This window comes from Acanthopagrus latus, chromosome 11 (assembly GCF_904848185.1).
Source record: "Acanthopagrus latus isolate v.2019 chromosome 11, fAcaLat1.1, whole genome shotgun sequence".
Classification (NCBI taxonomy): domain Eukaryota; kingdom Metazoa; phylum Chordata; class Actinopteri; order Spariformes; family Sparidae; genus Acanthopagrus; species Acanthopagrus latus.
Window position 1 is genome coordinate 14,786,064 of NC_051049.1, and position 23,752 is coordinate 14,809,815.

A 23,752-nucleotide genomic window follows, 5' to 3' on the forward strand; every position below is an offset into this window, starting at 1 on the left:
GACAGTGATTATCTCCAGTGCAGTGGTTATGAATGATTGAACATCCCATGAACGTATCAGGTCTCACATAGCAGTTGGCAAATGTATTTTCAGGCTGCAACCCTGTGAACTTCCGTGGAGCATATGGAAGTGTGTGCATTGCACAGGAAGTAAACATAAAGACTATGGTCTGCCCAGAAAGAAGAAATGAAAAAGAGGATGGGAAGTTGCTTTATTAACCCTTCATGAGGCCCTTGAAAATGCTGTGTAAATCTAGACAAGATAGTGCTGTTTGTTTTTTTTTCTGTTTCTTTGAGCAAACACTGATGGTTCTGGTTAGTTGATCTTGGTCACTGATTGTGTGTGTGTGGGCTCTGTTTATGACCACAGAAATATGACAATGTGAATATCATTTGGAGCTGTTGTTAGCAAATAACTGGTATTTCTTGGTTGCTGTTTCAGTCAGGTGACTGTGCTTCTCTTCCTACTTTCTATCTCTGAGAAATTAGATGCTTGTACTGACTTGCTCTGTGCAGCCGCTGAGAGGACAGAAAAAAAATCTAAACTACAGCCAAACTGATACAGAGGGTTTTCCTGAGGTTACCGATTTCAATAGCTAGAGTGAGAATATCTATGAACATATCATGAAAAGTCCAATTATCCATAATATTTTTTTTTATCACAGCAGAGAATGTTTGTGCAAGGCCAGCTGGTTGATAATTATGTTGCACAGATTTCAGGCCTGATTCTGGACAGACAGAGCAACCAACAGTCTGTTCACTGGAATCTTATGGACTCTGAACAGACACAGAGCATCTCCCTTGCTTAGATGTCTGGTTAACCAGAGTGAAAAACTGTGTCACTAATGCAAAGAAAAAGGTTGTGGTTATGAAGCAAAACACACCACCACAATACAGATCATTCCTCATTCAAACATTCACGTATTTTGGGTTGTTAGAGAACCAAATGCAGGCATATGTATTTCTGGGCTCCAGACTAACTTTTTATAAAGGTTGTACTGGTGTGTAGCTTAATTTCTTAACACATAATGTAAATGATTGTGTGAGGGGCTGTTTAAATTGCAGCATACGCAACAAAAAATAACAATAACCTCAACTGTTTAGTGAGGATTAGGCACCTTTGGACAGGGGTCAGGTGAAACGGTTATTTCCACTGATGATTTTGGGTCTGAGCTGAGCCTTTAAGGCTGAGGGACAGGTGAAACCCGAATTGCAGCATTTTTCGTGACAGAAAACTTATCAACAGCCAAATTAAAACTGAGGGTAATTATGTTATAAGGTTGTGGTTTCTAACGATTGCTCTTGTTTGCATGCAAATAATTTAGGAGCTGTACATGGCCTGGTCTCACACAATAACATACACAAAGTCAATGCACATGTACAAGATGTACATAAAATCCTACTAAATGCAGAAAAAATAAAATACAGAAAATGTGTTGATAGGCTACTAATTGTTCAAAGGCAATTGTCTACACAACCAGTTGTTCTCAAAAGAAGATTTTCAAAGGCTACTTTTCTTTTTAAAACTGACCTACTGAATATCAGGTACACTGGTGCGACCAATAAAAATGTTTGGACACACTTCAGAGATTTTTGGGTGTATGCATGAATAAATAGTCACATAGTTGCAAACCAACCCTGTATTTACTAAACTTGTATGCTTGGCATTTAGAAACTGCAAAGAAAGATTGTGTACAGGGTGCTACCAGTCTGTAAGGCTTCTCAGGCTATCTTTATTCCACAGACAGTTAAATAGCCAGGGCTCTTACTAAACTACAGCTCTTTGTTTGGTGACGAAAAAGGCACATCTAAAAACAGGCAGACATCTGTTAGCTTTTACATTGTTTAAAAAAAAAAAAACAGTTACATCATGAAAGGTAAGTTATCACAGAGTATTGAGTTTAATCCCTGTGCAACGTGGCAAAGAACAGAGTTGACTTCATTTAGGTCAGTTTTCATCCCTGTAATGAGAAACGGGGTCTCCTCCACTTTCACATATGGAAGAATTTACCTCTGGTCAGACCTCAAGCAGGCTTATTATTGTGAGCCCATTTGCAGCATTCATATTACTACCACTGCAAAGCTATGGTCTTAGCAGTCGTTCATTGTGAGTGACGTCTCACATTGTACTCTGCATCCTCCATCACTATAAGTTTATCTCCACTTACATATTTTCAACTGCCCTGCATCTCTAGCTCATCGGAATTGACCATAATGTTGCATATGTGGGGTGTACTGAGTGGCATGCAAGTGTGTGTCCTCGGGTCATATTAAACGTGTGAGAGTGCTTCCTGTCAGCGTTGTATTCTGGATTTATGTTTGATTTGAGTGATATGGAAGGACTAAAGATGAGAAAAGATAATGAAGTTCTGCCTTAGGCTGCAGGGCACATATCATACTGGGAAGCCTGCTTATCTCTGCACAATCATGTGGACAAAAAGCAGATATCTCAAGACTTCAAGTTTCAGTTTAATAGCCGTCCTTGGTGTGGGGAACTAATAACTCTCAGTTGATCTGGAAGTAAATCTCCTCTGCACATTTTTCTGTTTTATTTCGCAGTAGAGTGGCTAAAAATAGACCCTCAGCCAGAAAAGCTGTATGTGGAATGTGGTTTATTCAAAGTACAAAACGGTGCTGAGAACCAAAAAACCTCCCGATCTGTGAATTCAATGGAACACAGAGAAAACTGGAATCGAACAAAATTAAACAGAATTGGCCACAAGCTATTGACTTGAGGCTTCATGTCAAGAAGAGAGGGTGAGCTGCCACAACAACTTGCAGACACGGTGTATCCATCCATCATCTGTCACTTCTCGGTCATCTCCAGACCCTCTGACTCAGTACTGGAACCTTCACTCACAGAACTGCTGCTGCTGCTTTCAGATGCATTTGAATAAGTAAAGCTTTGGTCCCATGATGTGTGTCAGTCTGTCAGAGTCTTTGGTTCTGGGCGGTTGATCGAGGAAAGGGGGGCAGGAGGGATGGAGAGATTTTCCCCTCCATCAGCAGAGTTTTGGTCCCTTTGGCAGACACACTGCCACTCTGCTGTTCACTCCTAGAAGTGTGTGTGTGTGTGTGTGTGTGTGTGTGTGTGTGTGTGTGTGTGTGTGTGTGTGTGTGTGTGTGTGTGTGTGTGTGTGTGTGTGTGTGTGTGTGTGTGTGTGTGTGTGTGTGTGTGTGTGTGTTAGCCCAGTCTAAAGTTGTGGTTGCAGCGGCAGACAGGGAGACGTGTTCGGTCTTTGTTGGCCTGGTCAGTAGAGGAAGTGGAAGTTGGATTCCATCTGTGACCAATCAGTCAATCATCCTGGCTATTGAACAGCTGTACATTCCCTCTGGCAGCAATATTGCGTCTAAATTTACATTTTACCCAGAAATGTAAACTGTAAGCAGAGACAGTTGCTTTAAATGTTTTTCCACACTGTTGTGGACCTCAGAGAAAAGTTAGTTTATGTGAACGGATTTTGTTTTTACAACAGCCACCAGGCTCTGCAGCACATTCATAACATGGCTGACATGAAACAAAAGTCGCTTTACAGAGGAAGCAATAACTCCTCTGAAATTATGTCCCCTGCAGTTTGTCATCACACAAATGGTCTACCTCTTGTGGTTCTTTCCTGACAAGTACCCGTCAACGCATTACATACCAAGTACTGCTATCATTAGATCCGTGAACCAAAGTGAACCAACATTTTTACTGAGAGATGTTTTTTTGTCCTCCAAGCTGATCAGGTTACAGTGGTGTGTGTGTGTGTGTGTGTGTGTGTGTGTGTGTGTGTGTGTGTGTGTGTGTGTGTGTGTGTGTGTGTGTGTGTGTGTGCGCGCGCGCGTGCGTGCGCGCTTGAGCTATAGGGGAGGTCTGCAGGCCTGGGTCACACATTTTGAGGAGATGAGATCACCGTTTGTGGTGCTGGACTGAGTGCTGTGTTGCTGGCATATTGAGTGGCTCCAACCTGAAACCATGTGGGAAGCTGCTGTTCTACTTTAATTCATTGTGCCACTTTATTCTCTTCTATATTTTTGTTTTCTTTTCTATTCTTCAAATTTCCTTCTTTTGTCTTGAAAATAATGCAGGTAAAGAAGAATTTGCCCTTAATACATTGTGCAAATGTTTGAACAAATAAGGCTGCTACCTGCAAGACAACTCAGCTCTCAGTGAGTATTTCACTGAACTGGTCTGACTGGTTGATGTTACGTAGTTCTTTTGGTGTTTCTGTTTTCATTTGCCAGGCTTTGAAGCCTGTTTATTCTTAATGCAGACAGGGCCCTCCTCAGTTGCAAACGGTTGGTGAACACAAGGCAGACAATATATTGGATTTTTGTGTTGACAATAGGAAAGTACTGAACCAATCAAGTTTACCTTGTCCTGTTGTATTTTTCAGAAGACTGTTACACCAATATTCTCTTGATATGCCTATAATAGATTTGAAATATACTACACTGAATCATCCCAGATGGATTGCAAGTTATTTTTCTAAAGTCGAATCAACTTTAAGTGGGTTTTTGGGAGGAATTTTTTGTTGATCATTCCCGAACATCCCTACACAATGAAATCCATATGGTTCCAATAACCACTGATGACTTTGCAGCCCCATCGCAGTTTGTCAGAGCACTGGAAGTTGCATGGGAAGTCAGAAAAGCATAAATCCATGAAAAGCCACCGGTAAATGCCGTCACCCAGTATTGTTCTGTGTAGTTGATCTCAAAAAGGTCTTTAAAAGTCTCATTAATTTGTCGAAACCTTAGAAACCCTAAAGCCACATGGAGCTCTATCCATGCTCTTAGTTGACAAGTTGTAACCTCTGAGGTTAAGACTATCATAGGACCTAATAATGGAGTAACAGGCCTGAATATGTTCAACATTGGCACTCTAGTCTGTGCAGTATTCTAAATATCATCAGTCAAAAGTAACTATTTTTTTTAAATTTCAGGGTCCTCCAAAGATGAAGATGAACTAAACAATAATACCACTTTTTAACATAAAAAGCTGTTTGGATAAGAAGCCTGCAGGGTTTCCTCGGTCATTCATGTATATAAAAAGCCCCTGGTGTAAATGATGTCAGTCATAACTTTTTTGTGTCCTGTCCAGTCAGTAAAATGACTGATGTAATTGGTGAGGAGAAAATAATTTGAAGACCCGCGTGTGAGACAATTTATAGCCTGTCAGCTGAAGCCAACCCCTATGGTCTTTTATTAAGTCCCCAGCCTCTTCCATGCCACTCTGTCTCACCACTTCAGACAGGAAGTTCCTATCATCCGGAACCCTTTTTAACAGGAAGCAGCTACGATACAGGAAGTAGCAGCAGTAGTTCTCCCTGCTGCGAGCTCAGGGCCTTGAGGGGTGTGGATACACCAAAGTATTGTATTGTTGTTCAGGAAGTGCAGAGGAGTAGCTGGCCATTCTGTCTGCTGAGCCATTGTTTATCTCTTAGTTATGGGTTGCACCTCTTTATTCCTCAGCTATATTTGGTCAGGCTGGGTGGCATTGTGTAAGAGTCTGGGAAAAGCTGGCATTACTGAGTTTTAGTCACTGCATCATGCACACGTGTCATTCATTTCGCACACACACACACACCCTTACAGTATACAAAGGCTTTAGTATAATCACACCATTCAGAAGCACATTGAAGACTAGAAAATGCTCTTCCTCACAGGCCAAACACAGCCTACATGTAGCAGCATGCAACAGGGCACTTCACGGTCTATTCATGGTACTCTGACCACACCACAAGCTGAAGTTTGATGTGGTACCCATCTAGACATGGGTGGAGCTGCTTGAAATTACTCCAATATGGTAAAACACCAGACCACGAGAGGAGCAAAACTGATGCTCAAAAACTTTATTCAGACTATTCCAACTTTGTACCTCATACATCTTCATTACTTGACCCTCTGTTATGTATGCATCCAGACAGTAGACCAAATAATTTGGACATTCTCGAAAACATAGAAATGTCTAAATTGGTTTTGCAAATTTTGCCCTGTTCTGTCATAGGTAACTGTGGGAAGATGGATGAAATGTTTAGGTTTTTGACATGTTGTAACCTCTGAGGTTAAGACCATCATAGGACCTAATAGTGGAGTAACACGCCTGAATAGGTTCAACATTGCCACTGTAGTGTGTGCAGCATTCTAAATATCAACAACGGGAAAGAGGGCGGTGAAATGAAAAGCGAGAGGTAAAGCCGCGCAGCACCGCTGCATAAGCATCCACTGTGTCCAGCCTGTAAGACAATTCAGCAGTCCCATAGATAGACATTTCATATAGAGGAGTGAACTTCACCAACTGCCCCCAATTTTTAAGGTTGCAGAAAAGTTTGACTGACTCTATTGGTGCACAGTTGTAGTTCACATTGCCATAGTGAATTGCATCCTTATGTTCAGTGGTTAGTTGGGTAATAAAACATGATGTATACTCTTGATGGTGAAGTGCCTGTGTGGTCTGTGATGTTCAACCATTGCTGAAATTCCTGCACTTATTTTTTTAATTTGTAAAGTAATACATCTAATGCTGTCCACTCCACTGGATTATGGTCAGTGCAATACACAATGACTCCTTTGTGACCTGGTCAGTTTCTGACAGCTGTTGTTTTTCAATTCATTGTATGTGTATCAGATTTTAGATGTCTATAAAATATAGATTTGCATGCACTGGATTATCAAACTGACATTTGGGCTCTTTCCCTCTGTTGAGCTTTCTTTGTCTCGTGGTGTTTTTGTTATTTTGATTACATTAATATACTTCAGATTTGGCTCTTTTCCATGTGGTGTTTACAATATTCTGTTGATCTTGTGTGCGACTAGGCATTTCACAGCCTTTCTGCTTAATTTAGAGCATGAACGTATGTGATTTGCTTACCAGCATTTGCTAATAATGAATCTGTTACAAACAACCATTGAATACTGATACCTACTTTACTGTGCCAAAGGTCATTTGTAATGTTTACAGTAGAACCCAGAAACATACGGATATATACAATATATAACATTGTTATGCTTTAGCTATAACCACGGTTGTCATTATCATTTCATCTATAATGTTTGCCTGCTTAGTAATTAACAAACTTCTTAGAGACCAAAGTAACATCATTATGTGTGCCATTTTTGCTTGATATATTAAGTAATGAATCATTTTTTTTTATAGCTGGACTTATTGATTAATTGATTAATCCTTTAAGGAAGACTGAAAGTCATTGTTCCTATAACAAACCGTGTCATGCCATTCTCCTCAACATAAAAAGAGTTGAGAAATTATATTTGTTTGCAACTTCATACAGAGCTCATGAACTGGTTCAGTAGAACTGCATTCTTTGAAACATTCTCTGTTATCGAATTGAAGCACTAGCCCCTCTGCACACTAGTGACACCATCATTGTACCTAAAAGAATAAATTCTTTGTTAACAATTCCATTGAGTTAAGCTCGGGGGGTTTAAATGTGGTTGGTGGGATATAGTGGTGGCTTGAAGCAAGGCCAAGCATAGAGGGGGAACTTTGTAGAGACATGGTTGCATTCAATCATTGCCAACATCATGTGAGCTCACCAAAGCACTTTTTACATTCATACAAGACAACAAACAGTTATTATTTGCTCACCAAGTACTATTACTGTTTTTCCTTAACATTACAGCCACCAGTCATTATATAACCCTGCTGCTTGGTTCTCCAGTTTACATACTCTTCTGTTACAGGTTAAAGTGAAACTCTCGCCAAAATGCAACCCAGACTTTTTTTTGTGAATGTGCATGAGTCAAACTGTCTTGTAAAAGCATAATTACGATAACATAATTTTAAGATTGACGTATTTTTGTTTTTGGGTCAAGCTCATTTTCTCAGTGCAAGGGGCACTTTTAAGCTAGCATCAAAATTGCTATTTTTAAAACACTAAGAAGACACAACACAACATGAAACTTTGCGTAGTATCACCAGGGTCTCTACACATGAACATGAGCATTAAGAACATCATTTGTGTACAGAGTTTGCTAAAAAGGAAGTTTTTCTAACAACTCACCTTAGCAGTAGCTTGTTCCAGTCCCAGTCATCATGGCAGCTGAGATGTATCAATCCCAGAATGCAACGTAACTTTGAGGAGAGTTAAGGTGGACCGCTACTGTCTTCTGGCAACAACTATCCACGCGATAACTCACATCACTCTTCCAGCTTTTTATTTTAGTGTTGTTTCTGTATGAGGCTCCTTTTCAACTTCAAGGTCAATATTATTTTTCGCTAATGACAGAACAATGAGTTATCCGTGCATTTATATGGAACTAAGCTTTATGAGCGGTCCACCTTAACTGTCCTCTATGTTACATCGCATTTGAAGATCGATACTTCTCACTGGCAGGACAGCTGCGAGCAGAGGAAACATCTGCTAATGTGAGTTGTCCAAAAACTCTCTTTTTAGTAAACTCTGTGTACACAAACAATGTTCTCAATGCTTGTGTTCATGTGTAGAGACCCTGGTGATACTACGAGCAAACACTTCTTAGTGTTTTAAAGATAGCGATTTTGATGCTATCGTAAAAGTGTCCCTTGCACTGAGAAAATGAGCTTGACCCAAAAACGAAAATATGGTAAATCTTAAAAGTGAGTGAGTGAGCCTGTCCATCTAGAGGTTGGATGAATTTTTGCTTGTGCGCCTGCTGTTGCTCCCTGAGAATGCGGGAACTGTCTTTGTGGCGGTTGGACTATTTAGAGCCTTTTTGTGAATGTATCCATGCTGAAGTGAGGTGTCAGTGTCGGGGCCTTGGCAGCGCCTGTGGAAACGTTTAACTGAAGCTCTTTTGAGCAACTGGACTTTCAAGGATGCAGCAGAGCCTCACTGTCATAGTCCTAGTACCCAAGCACTAACTGAAAGCTTGTGAAAGTTTGTGAGTACAGAAGAGTTTTTTTTTCTTTTCTCTCACTTTTGCTGAAAGCATGTTCCAAAAAAAAACAAAAAAAAACACGTACTAACTGTATTGCTCTCCGATCATCACACAAGTGACTTATAGGAGCTGCTACGTAAATGTTGAGGGAAGTGTGACACTTATGAGTCAACACAGCAGACTTAAATTAGTTGTTTCTGTGAACATCTAATCTTGTATACAACATCAGGCTGTATCCTTACATAGATCGCTCATGTTTGCACACGTTTATGCTACGCCTAAAATGTAATGCCTTTTTAGAGTATATAATTTATACCTTGATGTCCCTGCCACACTTACTTGCTTAGACAAACAACTCATAAACTGCACCATTATATTGACACTCCCCAAGTTTTGTTTGTAAGGAGAAGTGTGTGTGTATATGAAGGGGCTGAATGGGGATGTGAGACTTAATATGGGTAGGTCTGGCTCTGTTAAGTGGAAATGTACAGGAGACAGGGCTTCCAGAGAAGCCTGCTCACCGCAGAGAGGAATCAGCTAAGACAGTGCTGTATGTCACAAAAAGATCACTGGATATGCAGACATTTACACACTTCCAATGGCCCTGCTTTGTGTATACCCCCCTCTCTCTCTTCCTTTCTCTGCTTTCACTCTCCCTTCCTTGTTTTCCTTCCATGAACTCCTTGAGACCAGCCCCTATTTCGTAAGAATACAGATTAGGCCACGTCTTTCCATGGACACGGTTCGACAAGCTGTCTGTCCGCTTCCCCATACCTGCTGAGCCTTCCAGCCAATCAGATCGTCTGCTTGTGGGCAAGTTCGAATACGAAAGATGCTGTGACATGTTTAGCATTCCCTCCATGGTTCAGGGGAGATTTCCCAAGGTTTTGTGTTCCTTGCTGCAGGGTTTTCAGAACAGCAGTGGACACAGTGGGCAGCATTGAGAAGTGAGACACTTGGAGTGTCAACGCCAAAACACACTTGCTGACCCTTAAACGTGGAGCACAAGTGATGGCATTGTTTAACACGGGGAATAAGAGACAACTGCGTCGGTGTCTTAATTCACTGTAAAGCTACAACTCTTGCCTCATATTTCCCTTAGGTCTCAAAAATGTTTCGGAATCACATTTTGGTTTAAAGTTTTTAGTGCACTGAGAAAAAGAAGGTCTGTGAAAAAAAAAATTAAGTTATAGATCTACTTGAGCATCAGAAATGAAAGTAGGCCGACAGTCCATCCCAAAGAATCTCTCCCTCTAACTCTCATCAGCCCCAGGACCACTGTATCGAATTCACCCTTCAACTGCTTTGGGAGATACAATGTGACTCCTATTTAACATTCACTGAATCAACTTCCCCTGCGGTGGCCTTTTGTGTGTGTGTGTGTGTGTGTGTGTGTGTGTGTGTGTGTGTGTGTGTGTGTGTGTGTGTGTGTGTGTGTGCGCGCGCGCGTGCGTGCACGCATGTGTGTCTATCTGTAACCATGTGAGCATGTTCATCAGGAAGAAAGAGAGAGTGCTGTTCTGTTACCGTATCAATGCAATAAACAGGGCCCCTCAGAGAGGCATGGTGGCTGGGCTCTGTGTGCCCGTAGCTCGGTTGGCATCCGCCTGATGTCTGCGGAACAACCCTGGTCCTCTCTGTGTCAGTTTCTGGTGTGACACTGCTATACAGAGTGGCTGTCCCAGCCTCATTTATCATCACTGACCTATGTTCTCTGTCTCCATCTTTAACTCTCAAACACACACACACACACACTGAACAAGAGAATGAGGGAAAAGGTCTTGAAGAGAGGAAAGAAAAGAAAGAGATGGATGGGAGAGAGTGAGAGGAGGGCAAGTGGGGACAACTAGCTGCAGATGCTCGCCCCTTCCTAAGACCTCCAACATATATATACACACACACACACACTCTCACACACTCTCACACACTCACACATACTCACACAGTCCCTCCCCCTTCTGCACTCTGCTGCTGCTGTTTAAAAACAAGATTTAACCTTTGACTATCTAGTTTCTTTGTTGTCATGGTGATTTGTTATGGTTGTTGTTGTTGACTTCAGTTGAGGGCGCTGATAGATGATCTCACCACTCCCAGGTTGTGTTGCACCCAACAGCACTTCCGTTTAAAACTCAATAAAGGTCACATTTGAGTTTCAAAACATTAACAATCAGCAGAAAGAGAGCGTAAAATTCTGGGGCACAAGCAGTCAAGTCTTGGAGATTTGAATTAAGCCTTATATGGACTCCAAGACACAAGTTTCTGGTGCAGAACAGTCCTCATCTTGATATTTTGAAATTGTGTTGTCTTTCACATATATCATTGTTTTATTTAAAGGTACCTTATTATACTCATTGTCAGGTTTATTATTTTATTTAAGTTGTCTACTTACAATGTTTTCACACTTCGATGTTCAAAAACGCATCATTATCATTTTTTGCAAACTGTCCAGACTGCAGCACCTCTGTTCACCCTGTGAATGAAAGCTCTGTTTAAGCACCTAAATGATTAAATGATTCCTCCTGGTCTGGTCTGATTGGCCAGCTCTCTCAGGCCTAAGCATGCACCACCCATCATGTTTCTGCATCAGCTCTGTGGGCAGTGGCTGTATAGTTGTGACATCACAACTTTACAGGAAGACCTGATTGTTTGAAGGCACAGAAATACAGGCTGTTTGCATTTCTCTGTGGATTGACATTTGAAACTTTTACAGTATTTACATTGTAATTAACATGCTTTCTATACACAAATACAGTAATACAGGAAAAGATTAATATGAATTGAGTAGAAACATGACCACAATGCACCATGTATTTTTAGCCTCATGCCCTTTTAACTTACCCTGTCTTTCTGTCCTCTCCTGTCATCCCTGCCAGGCCTTTGGGAACGCCAAGACAGCACACAACAACAACTCCAGCCGCTTTGGTAAATTCATCCAGGTTAATTATCTGGAGAGTGGAGTGGTCAGAGGGTACGTAATTAACAGCGGGTGCATGTGTGATTTGTTTTTGTTTATGTGTTTGTTTTGTTCGTTTACAACCAAGCACTTTCAGGAAGACTTCACACAAAGTCAAGTCATGTGACTTTGTCTGCACTACAACACCATAAAGGGGCATTGCAACTATTGTTTTTGAGTTATATATCCCCATCAGCATCGTCTAAGCCCAGTACCTTCCTCTTTGCTCTTTTATGACTGGTCATGTGGATCCTTTTCTGAGCTCTGTGTGTGTACGTGCATGCGTGTGCACGTGTGTGCATGCACGGACTGAAACTTTCAACCACTAGCATGTCCTTCCTTTTTCTCAGCAGTCAGACTCTGGTTAGGCGCTGCTTCAAAGTATGGTTAGCCATGTCACTTCCTCATTTCCTCATCAGGAGGGGGGAAACAGCTGCTTAAAACAGTGTCCTAAAACAATAAGACAACATGTGATGATATGATTGTGGAGAAGACAAAAGCTGAAGTGCTGCAGAAGATCATTCAGTACAGTATCCCAAGTGGAAACTAATAGGATGAGATTTCTAATGCTGGTGTTATGCAAAAGTCTTGTAATAGATATATATTGTGATTTGAAACATGTCAAGGCCAGCTGTGACAGCTGCTTAGCTCCACCATCAATGGGCCTCCCCAACCTGATTATCCCCTAATGGCACCAGGTGCCATCATGCTCCACAGTATGGGTTACCCTGAGAAAGGTCTGTAATCCAATCAGGAGAGCTGATTTTAGCTGACTGATGCTTCTGTGCTGCAAAGTGAACCTACTTAAGCATGAAATGAATGTTAGTGAACCAAAATATTTTGCTTAGTTTGTGTAACGTAGTCTTCTGCTTCACTCCAGTTAAGTGTTGGAGTCAACAGCTCTGCTCTGTAGACTGAACAAAGGCTGCCTGTCTATCTCTCAATCTCCAGTAGCAGCCATTCAGACAGTCAATAGAAAAGATTAACAAAAGGAAGGCTGCTGTTCCGCTCTGCTCTGCTTTCTGAGCAGACTGACTAACTGACAGACGGGATATTTTTATGCCCTCTCTGTCTCTGTCTCTCTCTCTCTCTCTCTGGGTCTCTGTCTGGCTAATCCATCCTCACTGGGCTCTGAATGACACAATGCAGAACGATAAGGAACACATACTTTAAAAGGGGTGTAAAGAGGAGGTGGTGTGTCTGAACATGAGCATGTAATCAGTTTTAGGTCTCTGTACGGTATGTATGTGATGTGAGACTTTTCATACTTCTCTGGAATATGCTGACAGATTTACTGTATAGCCAGCATGCCAGTGGATGCTTCTTTACTTTTTGAAAAAAAGGCTCCTGTCAACATTCCTGCAGACATGTACTGTTGTGAATTAGATCACCTTACATAAACATATATAAAGGGTTGCAATGGTTTGAGATTTTCATGGTATAGTAACCATCTCAGTGAATTAAAATTAGTAGCAGTAGAGGTGGTAAAATAAGTTGTTGTTGTTGATGCACAGATATAATGTTACAAAAATTAAAATACTAAATGTTTTGATATTTTTATATATATTTTAATGACACTAATACAGTATAATACAGTATTTTCTTCTTTTTTTCTTCTTTCTTTTGATGTAAAATGTATACAGTATATCATGAGAGCCGATGTCCAATGCTTTATTTACTGGAATGGGTTCAGGTGTGAAACGGGTTTCAGAAACAAATCACCTCGTCCTGTACAATCATGTGAAATATTGGACATTCGCAAGGAGTTTACAGTCGATGCCTTTGGGGGACATAAGCTTAAGATTTTTTTGGAGAAGCATCAAGCAATAAATTTCAATATCCATACATGTTTTAAAGTCATTGACATCAACACCTGTACAGAATGCCTGTATCTGGTTCGACCTTGTTCACCGGACAGCCCTAATGGCCTGTGAAATTTTGTCAGTTACTCAGGACACATCCGCTGCTTTCCTGTCAAAAACATCTTGAACATGCTTCAAGTGAGGTTAAATGATATTTATGGCTGTATCTGTGGCCATGACATGTACAACAAATCACACGACAACATCTTTAGAATATCTAAAAAGTGAACTTCTCGCAAAGAACGTGCAGTGTAGAGTATTTTGAGGAAAAAAGAGAGAGGGAAAACAAAACTCAGACTAACAGATGATTTCATAAGATGTATGAACTTGATCCCAGTTAATCTGTCTATAGTCGTGGCTGCAGTTTTAGCAGATTGACGCAGCTATGTTTCTCACAGCACAGCTCTATTCTTAGTGTGTCATGAGGACTGGCGTCAGTGTTGTTTTTGCCTGGCTATAGAAAAAAACAACTCTGACTTATAAAGTCTGATTTAGACAACTTTATGGCCTTGGCCTGGAGTAGTGCAGAAATACCACTGGTTTAACAGTTGCATATCTCATGACTACAGAGGTCTGAAAAGCATACTTCTATTCCTGCAGTAGCCTTCAGGTCTCCTGTGTCCGGCCATACCATAATAATACAACACAATACAATAAATAGACATTGGCGTGTGTGTGTATTTTGCTATTTGGCTTGAGTGATGTGCGACAAACCAACTGAGTGCTTTGTTTACTCTTTGATTCTTCCAACCATCTGTCCTCACTCCCCCTTCCCCCATTTTTTATTACCAGCCACTTTCACAAATGACCAGAAAACACGCACACACACACGCACGCACGCACACACACACACACACACACACACAAAGAGCTGAGTGACCTTTGGTGTTAAGTGATTCATCCTCATTGTTTTTCTTCTTCCTCCACCTTTTTCTTGTCCTCTTCTTCCCCCCTCCCCTATCTCCAGGGCGGTGGTGGAGAAGTATCTCCTGGAGAAGTCACGTCTGGTCTCCAGAGAAAAGAACGAGAGGTGAGTAGAGACAGGAAGGGTCTTAACCCTTCACCCCCACTGACCTTCATGGGGCCCTCTGTGCAAACATGAGAATGTTTGGATATGAAGTTCAGTTGAGGGCTTCAGACTTCAGATTTTGACTTTACATCCATCTGGCCAAACACTTACTCACCTATATACATGGATTTTGTAATCCAGAATCTCTAGCTTTAGATACTAGCCCCTACATGCTTGACCATGTAGATACAGCATGCTAATACTAGTATTAGCTCTGTGCCCCTAGTGAGCTGAAGGATGTTACCCACTGACATCAAAGTGGATTGATGTATCCACAAAAGTTGGTATGCTGATGGGTAAAACATACTTTAGACTGGAAACTGTGTTTGCTGACAATGGTTTTATGAAGTGTTACCATTCCATTTACAGTAATATTCTTTATACAATCATGTGTTTCACAAAGTAGTGAACTTGGTCCATCTTTGCTTGTGAATCACCTGAAAATTGTACTTGTATCACCTGTTATTCTGAATTTTGACAAGATTTAATTTGTTACTGCAGATGCATATTGTTTTCAAAAACTCATTTATCAGTTGATCTCTATTCTAAACAGTGTTTATTATTCTATCCACAACTCTCCCAGTCTGGCATTGATCCTGTCCAGACTTACTTTAAACATGTTTCTGGTATCAAATTCGGAATAGGCATATATTTACGAAAATCAAATAGCTGATGATGATGAGATAAAACATTACATACAATATAAGTATTTGTACTGTTTTCAATTGAAGATTTGCAAATGTATGTGTTTTACTCATCACCCCAACTTTTTGGAATTGGCTTATGCTACAATGTTGACATTTGATAGGACTTACACTTGAAGGTTGCAGCTCAATGTAATATAGTCTGGTTGTGCCTAATTTTAATGTGACAAGTGTTTTTGTGAGTTAAGAATTAGCTGTTGCTTTAAAAAAAATGAGAGAAATCATCACTCCCCTGATCTTCCTTCACATCATGCAAGTCTTTGTTACTCACTGTGAGAGTCAGACTGTTAGTCTGCTGCTACTTGTGTGACTAATGTGCATACGAATATCTAGAAACTGAAAAGTACCCACACTATTGTTTGATTTGCAGTCTCACTGTATATATTACTAATGAGTGTGTCAGGAGCCCTTTGATTATGTATAGTTTTAACTGTTACATCAGTGAAACCAATGAAAAAAATGACTTTCATGTGAATAGTTTCCCTCTTGATTTGTAAATACAGTGAAACTTTAGCCATGAAGTGGTATTTGACACAGGGCGGCTATTTTGTAACTACACAAGTCTTTATCTGTACAAATCTAAAAGTAGAAAGAGTAAAGATAAAGATACACACTCAGGGGGCTTAGTGTGATAAATTACAATCTGCCACTGAGAGCTCAGCTGAAGCAGATGATGCCTTGTACAAAACACACTGTAGCTGTTTTGGGTGTGAAGAGCGTTACTCTGTCACACTTCCTTTCCAGATTCTCCCAGCGAGTTTATGAAACTGTTGTCATTTTCTATTAAAAAGCCTACACGTGTAACCTTCAGGCTGGTGTTTATCACCTAGCCTACAGTTGCTGTTGACAGTGCGTGTTCCCTGTCTAGTCAAGGAGTGACTACTGTATGATGTCATTGTTTCTTAGTGATAAGTGTGGAAACTCATTACTCCCCTGTGCTTTTAATCTGCCCGTCTACCTACCTGCCCATTGATAACAGGAATGGAAAACTGATAGGAGCATCACTGAGCTCCAGATATTGTCTTCTTTCTGTTAGCTTTTTAAAATATGTTGACTCTTACATGGGTTTATGGCTTAAACCCCTATTTGTGACCATTAACAAAAGCTCATGTCCATTAATAACTATTCACCAGACAAGAAAACAAACAAATCATGGATGAATGCACAGAATAATTAATAAATCTTTATTCAATAGCACAAAACGTTCTTGCATTAATAACTTGTTGTGGAGAACATGCTTTTAGGACAGAGTGTGCTGTTTTTCCAGGAACTACCACGTGTTTTACTACCTGCTGTTGGGAGCTTCAGAGGAGGAGAGGAAGGAGTTCAAGTTGCTGCCACCTGAAGAATACTTCTACCTCAAGCAGGTATACTGCTGCCCCTCCAGCAGTTTATAGTCTGTCGCTTTAATACTAACAGCCCCCATGTGTGTGATTTGACCTTTAAGGTAACACTGTAGCTCAGTGTGACTGGACCCTGCATTCATGAAGCCTGTCAAGCTTCTGAATAAGCTGCTGTATACACTCCCAGCTTACTGCACACATGTGTGCTGCATATTAATGAAGCAGTCTTTGTTCTCTCTCTCACTTTCTTTGTCACCCTTCAGTTCATTCACATCTGTTCTTCACCTGTTTGTGTGACCATTTTGCTGTGCTTTTCTCATCTTTAAACATTTGTTTCTTATAACTGTCTTGTCGTTCCATGTAGCAAAACTTTAAGATAGAAGATGAGGAGGACCTGCGGCATGACTTCGAAAGGCTGCAGCAGGCAATGGAGATGGTTGGCTTCCTTCCCGCCACCAAGAAACAGTAAGTAATTTATGTAGTCTTTAGTTTATTAGTTATTTAGCATTAACAGATGAGATTAAAGAACAGCATGGGTAACACTGTTCACGCATTTGTTTTAAGGCTGCATTGTTGCTGTTGACTTTCAGTTTACATCATTACTGTGACTGCATTGCAGGATCTTCTCTGTGCTTTCGGCCATCTTGTATCTGGGCAACGTGACCTACAGGAGGAAGTCTACAGGCCGAGACGAGGGTTTGGATGTGGGACCACCAGAGGTCCTGGCTACACTCTCTGACTTGTTAAAGGTAACAGATGTGTTTGTTTTCATGTGCCTTCATGCTTCATAGTGTGTGTGACTGTCAGCATTAACCTGTGTGGGTTCCTTTTCAGGTCAAAGAAGAGCTGCTGGTTGAGGCGCTGACGAAGAGGAAAACGGTGACGGTCAATGACAAGCTGATCCTCCCTTACAGCCACTCTGAGGTAGGTGTCTCTGTAACCTCTCATTACTATAATAGTGTCCAACTGCACCCTCGTCCGTGGCCTTGTTGTTAGTCTGCTTCTTCTTTGTTACTTTCTGCTTTTTATTGATACCACACCTACAGCAGATCTCTTCTTCCTGTCAGTGTGTTATGTTCAACTTTTTATTCACTCCCCACCCTTCTTCTTTTTCTTTTTTTTAAATCAGTTTGAGCCCTCATTTACGTTGGCTTCTGTCAACCTTAAATTGTAAGGTTGTCACCTTTTCTTCCCCTTCTGTTGTGTTTACTGAGTTTTCCTTGAAATACTGTGTGCGTCATCCCATCTTTCTCTCATCAGGCCATCACAGCAAGAGACTCCATGGCCAAATCTCTGTACAGCGCCTTGTTTGACTGGATTGTCCTACGCATCAATCACGCACTGCTTAACAAGAAAGATATGGAGGAATCTATCCCAGTGAGAGACAAACTCAAGCAAACACACAACAGCACAAATCTACATCATTAAATGCAACAAGTATTGCTATTTTTCTGATTATAATTGTTTGTTTTTTGTCCATGCTCTTATTTTCCAGTGCTTGTCCATTGGTGTCCTGGACATTTTTGGGTTTGAGGACTTTGAAACCAACAGCTTCGAGCAGTTCTGTATCAACTATGCAAATGAGCAGCTGCAGTATTATTTCAACCATCACATCTTCAATCTGGAGCAGGTGAGTGGTCAGGCTTGATCGCCTCACCCACTAAATCTTTTTATGTGTCACACTGAATAAGACACCATGGAATGACTTGCTCCCCATGACTCAAACTTGGAACTACGTTCTCAGCTCTGTTTATAATAATGACTGCTTAAATGATGACTCACCCAAGCATTTCCTCATCTGTAAAAGGAAGGGGAAGCTGCATTCTGGTTTATCTTATCCCCTTGAATTCTAGGTGACAAATAAAGGTGAAATTTAAAGTTAGAATAGAAACTGAAAGTATTTAGTCAATCGTGACTTTTGTCTTTTAAGTATACAAAATAAAAACAATAACTTCATCTGTGCTGGATGTTTTTGAGTATTTCTATAAATGCATTTGAGACCAGTTTGTTAAATTGTTAGGTAAAATGTTCAATAGGGGAATTGCTTGATGAATTGATTTCACTAATGAGCTGATTCTCCAAAATGTTCTGTCTTGCCTCTTCCAGGAGGAATACCAAGCAGAGGGAATCACCTGGCACAACATCGACTACACGGACAACGTGGGTTGTATCCACCTCATCAGCAAGAAACCCACTGGCCTACTCTACCTGCTGGATGAGGAGAGCAAGTAAGAACAGTTACAGACAATTCATTCATATACTTATCGTTGTGAATAAAATTTAAATTTAGGATACAGTAACAGCCCATTAACCTCCTCTTTTTTTCATATCATCTTTCTTTCCTATTTCCTTCAATCTGTGCCTGTTCTCCAGCTTTCCCCACGCCACAGATGAGACATTATTAGCCAAATTCAAGCAGCAGCACCAGGGGAACAAATACTTTGTCCCCACAGCAGTCATGGAGCCTGCCTTTGTAATTCGACACTTTGCTGGGAAAGTCAAATATCAAATCAAGGTAAGGATGATGGACAGTGAGGTCATCAGTTAACAAAAGCTATTGGGATTGGAATCGACACTTGAAGATGCGCTGATTGTTCACTTTGTAATGTTCTTGGTATATTCAACCTCACAAGGATTTCCGGGAGAAGAACACAGACCACATGCGTCCAGACATCGTGGCGTTGTTGCGGAGTAGTGACCGTGCTTATGTGAGGCAGCTAATTGGCATGGACCCAGTGGCCATGTTTCGATGGGGCATCCTGCGCGCCACCATCAGAGGCCTTGCTGCCTTTAATGAAGCTGGCCGTGCCTGGGCTGCCAAAACTTCAGGTACATTTTCAGTGTAAATTGAAGGTTCAATTGCAAGGGCTAAACAAAGACTGATATTGGTATTTCTATGAATTTCTTTATCAGTTGATCGATCATTGCATATATATTTTTTTAGTATTGTGCATTTACCCCACTTGTGCAGCTTGTGCCACTACTTCAGAGGCCTGCAGTTTCTATGCTCTGTAATTAGCCTTTCAGGTCAGCACACAGACGAATGGAGAAACGTTGGGCTTTATGAGATTTTTTCATTTTCCGTGCAATTCTCAATCCTCTAGACTATTTGTGTGCTCTCAGACGTAGTCCACTGACGTAGGAGCTTTTTTATGTGGATTAACAAGATTACATTTAGTTAAATGAAATTTAGGCAAATATCAAAACAGCAAAAATTGCTGCGGTCATGTGAATCTGATCAACCTTTGTTCTACTTGAGGGCCTACTTATGATTAACTCATTGTTTTGCAAGTTTTAAATGTGTATTAATTGTGTTTATGGTTTTGTTTTTGTTTTTTTAGGCGTTGTCCGTCCAGCCTCCAGAACTCCTTTGGGAGAACTGAAGAGATCCAATGCCCCAATAGACAGAATGTACAAGTAAGTGATATACATATTCAGTATGAAACGATGAAATATGTCTGACTTGGTCTTCGTTGTATTTGGACTGGTTTTCTAATTATTGGGTCTATTTCCTCTGGAGGAATCTGTCTGTCAGCACCGGTGGACTTGGACACAGACAGTTGGTGGACACTAACTTTTCTTTTATTAAACACAGACAGACTGCTCAAAGTTAGATCTATATAATTCACAGCTCATATGATGTTGCAACCGTTCGTCCACTCACAAACTATGCAGCATCATGTTTCCTGTCCCAAGCTCATCGTTTAGGGTGGAGGAAATGTTTAAAATGGTGAACTGTGGACGTCCACGCGTCCTGTGGTGCTGGATAAGATGAGGAAGGACAATGTCAGACACTTCAACTCTGTTCAGCTGTTGTATCTAAACTGAATCCATACGAAAACACAACTTTGTGATGACACCCTGACATATGAATCCTCCTTAATCACATCTCAGTTACCCATATCCTCTCCACCTTTGGTGACCCCAGTGTGTGCGGTTCTCTCCTCTCCCCTCCACAGACGAGCGTCTATGCTCGATTTCTACTTTGATCACTCAGAGGAGCGCCCTCTTGAGGCCTTTGAAGACATCTTTGCTAGCTATGAGAGTAAGAAGTAAGTGAATTTGGTGGACAGGATGAAGGAATGAATACATGAGGCCAAGCAGGAAGGAAATGTGTTTTGTTTTGGGCAATAGATATCGGTTTGCTCTATTTTCCGAGTCTGCTCCCATCTAAGAAAAACATCTGAATCTCTTTTAGCTGTTTGAATCCAAACCAGTGTATCAACTCGGTTTCGTCAAAGGACCTTGTTAATGGTAATGGTTAACTGTAATGACTGCTTCTTTAAATATGAGAGTTGCAGAGGAAGTTCAGCGCAGCAACAGTACAACAAAGTTGCCCTTTACCTTGCATTCCCTCACTGTAATCCCCCTCTCTTTCTGGAGCTGCGATAATCTCTCCTTCCTCACATTTATTATTCTTGCTATAGAGCACAGGAAGGTGTTTGTGCTGGCTTACTCTGATTAGCCACTTGGAGTACTCACATCAACTGTGGAGCCGTGGAAGCGCACAGGTATTCATACACGTCCAGACGCCCCGAGTAATATAGACAAAAATAAATGGGAGCTTTCTCAGAATCAAACCAAACCATGAGGAATACTTCTGCATTGTTGGGCCATCTGAATCTTGATCTTACACCTCCTGCTTTCAGATCTAAAATTACTGGGTAGGTTTTTTTACAGACCAGGACTTAAACTGAGTTGAACTCCTAAGCACATTATTACGATTATTAAATCATCCAGCCCCCAGCAGACCTGTAAACATTGAGGTGTAGGTCAGATTCACTGTGACTCATGTTGTCCATCCATTCCTTTACTGCCTGACCTCTGTTTTCATGCCTAATCATGGTAAGTATAGAGAAATATTGCATGGACTAGCTCGGGGACACAGGCAAGTTCCCATATTAACCCCACCAGACCAGTGTCTGTCCAGTGTAACACCAGACCCAATGAAAGGAATCCAACAGCCTCACCAGTAACAACTTACAGCCGCACAGCCAGTAACAACCCAGCATGGAAACAGACGGCCAACCACGCTGAACGTCAGCTCAGCTCTGCATGTTAACTACCACAGTGGCAGGGATATGGTTGTGAAAACAGCCCTCTATGTGTCTTTGTGTGTGTGTGTGTTTCTCTTCTCAAAAGGTGGTATGGCAGCATGGTTGGGTGGTCTAGCGTGTCTTGTGGTTTTCGTGCAAACAAAAATGAACAGTGGAAGATACATTTTGTGGGTTATTTTTCACGGATGAGCAGTGCATGAAGTTCCGCTTGATATCGGACCCCCAGCCATCCTGCAGCCTGTGTGCTTTTCTTGGGTAACCGCAGTGGTGCATTTTCTTCAAAGGTGGCGGTAACAGTGGCGTTCAATCACGCCCAGCTTCACGTTTTTTGTTTTTTTTTTCTTTCCCTTTTCCTTCCTCCTTTTGTCGGTTTTCCCCCCACCCCTTATTCCCCCACTCCTTCCCTCTCCTCACTGTGTGTGTATGTGTGTTCGGTATGATTAGAGACATGCATGCAGAGATCATCAGCTCCATTAAGAACTTGCAGTTGGATGGTGAAGACCCTCGCAAGCTGCTGCAGTCCTGGGGACGCCTCCGCTTCCCTCGACACGTCCTCCAGTGAGTCTGCAGACAGACCTGGTGTTGGCTTTTCTCAAGATCAGTCCAGTCTAGTTTGGCTCCACCAGAACATTCTCCCATGAAGCTTTTTTTCCAAGAATAAATTCAACCTTCTTCTAACTGACCAGACACGTTCAGCCACAGATTGTTGTCACATTTACATATAGCCACTTTCTTCATTGGATCATTACCATCTAATGAAAAACACCAAACACACTTTTGCTTCATTAGCAGACATTACATTATTAGCTGAGAATGTAGATACTCTCTAGTTTTCTTGAAGGCTAAAGCTGAAATACCTTAAACACGTTTAGCTGCATGAGCACCGTCAGAAGACTGCCGGCATGTGAGGTCTTCTGGAGCATCTCTTCAAAATATGTCCCAGCGGCATGTTAGGAATTTACAGAAAGTTCTACAGCAAGAGAGAGTCTGAGTATACATTTAGAGTCCTTTTATGCTGTGATGCTGGCAAAAGAGCATGTCTGTCTGTGTATGTTGAGTCTTCTGACTGTGTAGTTACATCCCATCTCCTGCAGCAAACTCCCGCCTCCTCCCCCTCCCTGTCATTTTAACTCTCTCACTCATTTATGCGTGTCTTTGCCCATCATACATCCTCCCTTCCAGGTGCAACACTTGATTTCATCACTGATTGACAGCGCATGAAGAAGTCATGACGTCCGTACTAACCCACCTTCACACATTCCATCAACTACTTGCTCCATCCACCTGCCACGAACATTAACACTTCAGTTACTCACCCTGCATCTTTTTCTTTCCCACAGAAAACAGAAGAGCACCAAACAGAGGCAGGTCATCCCCAAGGTAAAACTGAGGAAAGACCTCAAGCTTAGAGTTTAAGTCATATAAACACCTGCACTGATTGTATTGAATTAGTTTGACATCATTTTTCTGTACAATTAGGAGATACATTTTATTGTCTTCTCTCTGTGCAGAGTTTGCTGGATTCTCGATCCCTTAAGTTCATTGTGAGCCTGACGCTGCACGATCGCACTACCAAGTCTTTGCTCCACCTGCACAAGAAGAAAAAGCCCCCCAGCATTAGTGCCCAGTTTCAGGTAACATCACTGATAACAGTTTACACATCACACACACAAACAAGCCAAACACATCCTGAATCTTGAGTAAACCCCTTTTCTTTGATTTCTGCAGACATCTCTGACCAAACTCTTGGAGACTCTGAACAGAGCGGAGCCTTTCTTCATTCGCTGTATCCGCTCCAACGCTGAGAAGGTAAGACTCTGTTATTTTAAATGTCATGTGTGATTTGTTCTTTAGTATCTTTTCATACCCCTGGACTGTTTCATGAACTTTATTCCACCTTATA

At 41.3% G+C, this 23,752-nt stretch overlaps 1 protein-coding gene across 9 annotated transcripts in view; it reads left to right on the plus strand.

Moving 5' to 3' along the window:
- The window catches only part of LOC119028146 (unconventional myosin-IXb), a 60,321-nt gene that overhangs the window by 24,354 nt on the left and 12,215 nt on the right, over positions 1-23,752 (plus strand). For 6 of the 9 annotated variants that reach the window (XR_005077620.1, XM_037113732.1, XM_037113733.1 and 3 more), the window contains exons 5-21: positions 11,735-11,829; positions 14,644-14,706; positions 16,717-16,816; positions 17,157-17,257; positions 17,412-17,541; positions 17,627-17,716; positions 18,053-18,169; positions 18,288-18,422; positions 18,899-19,020; positions 19,166-19,307; positions 19,426-19,621; positions 20,134-20,209; positions 20,752-20,844; positions 22,294-22,407; positions 23,190-23,229; positions 23,361-23,483; positions 23,578-23,658. Coding sequence is in view for 8 of the 9 variants with exons in the window: in XM_037113732.1 (XP_036969627.1) it covers positions 11,735-11,829; positions 14,644-14,706; positions 16,717-16,816; positions 17,157-17,257; positions 17,412-17,541; positions 17,627-17,716; positions 18,053-18,169; positions 18,288-18,422; positions 18,899-19,020; positions 19,166-19,307; positions 19,426-19,621; positions 20,134-20,209; positions 20,752-20,844; positions 22,294-22,407; positions 23,190-23,229; positions 23,361-23,483; positions 23,578-23,658 (1,818 nt within the window). In the remaining variant the exon portion in view is untranslated. The remainder of the gene's footprint in view (positions 1-11,734; positions 11,830-14,643; positions 14,707-16,716; positions 16,817-17,156; positions 17,258-17,411; positions 17,542-17,626; positions 17,717-18,052; positions 18,170-18,287; positions 18,423-18,898; positions 19,021-19,165; positions 19,308-19,425; positions 19,622-20,133; positions 20,210-20,751; positions 20,845-22,293; positions 22,408-23,189; positions 23,230-23,360; positions 23,484-23,577; positions 23,659-23,752) is intronic. The other 3 variants (XM_037113729.1, XM_037113728.1, XM_037113730.1) reach the window with 3 other exon arrangements.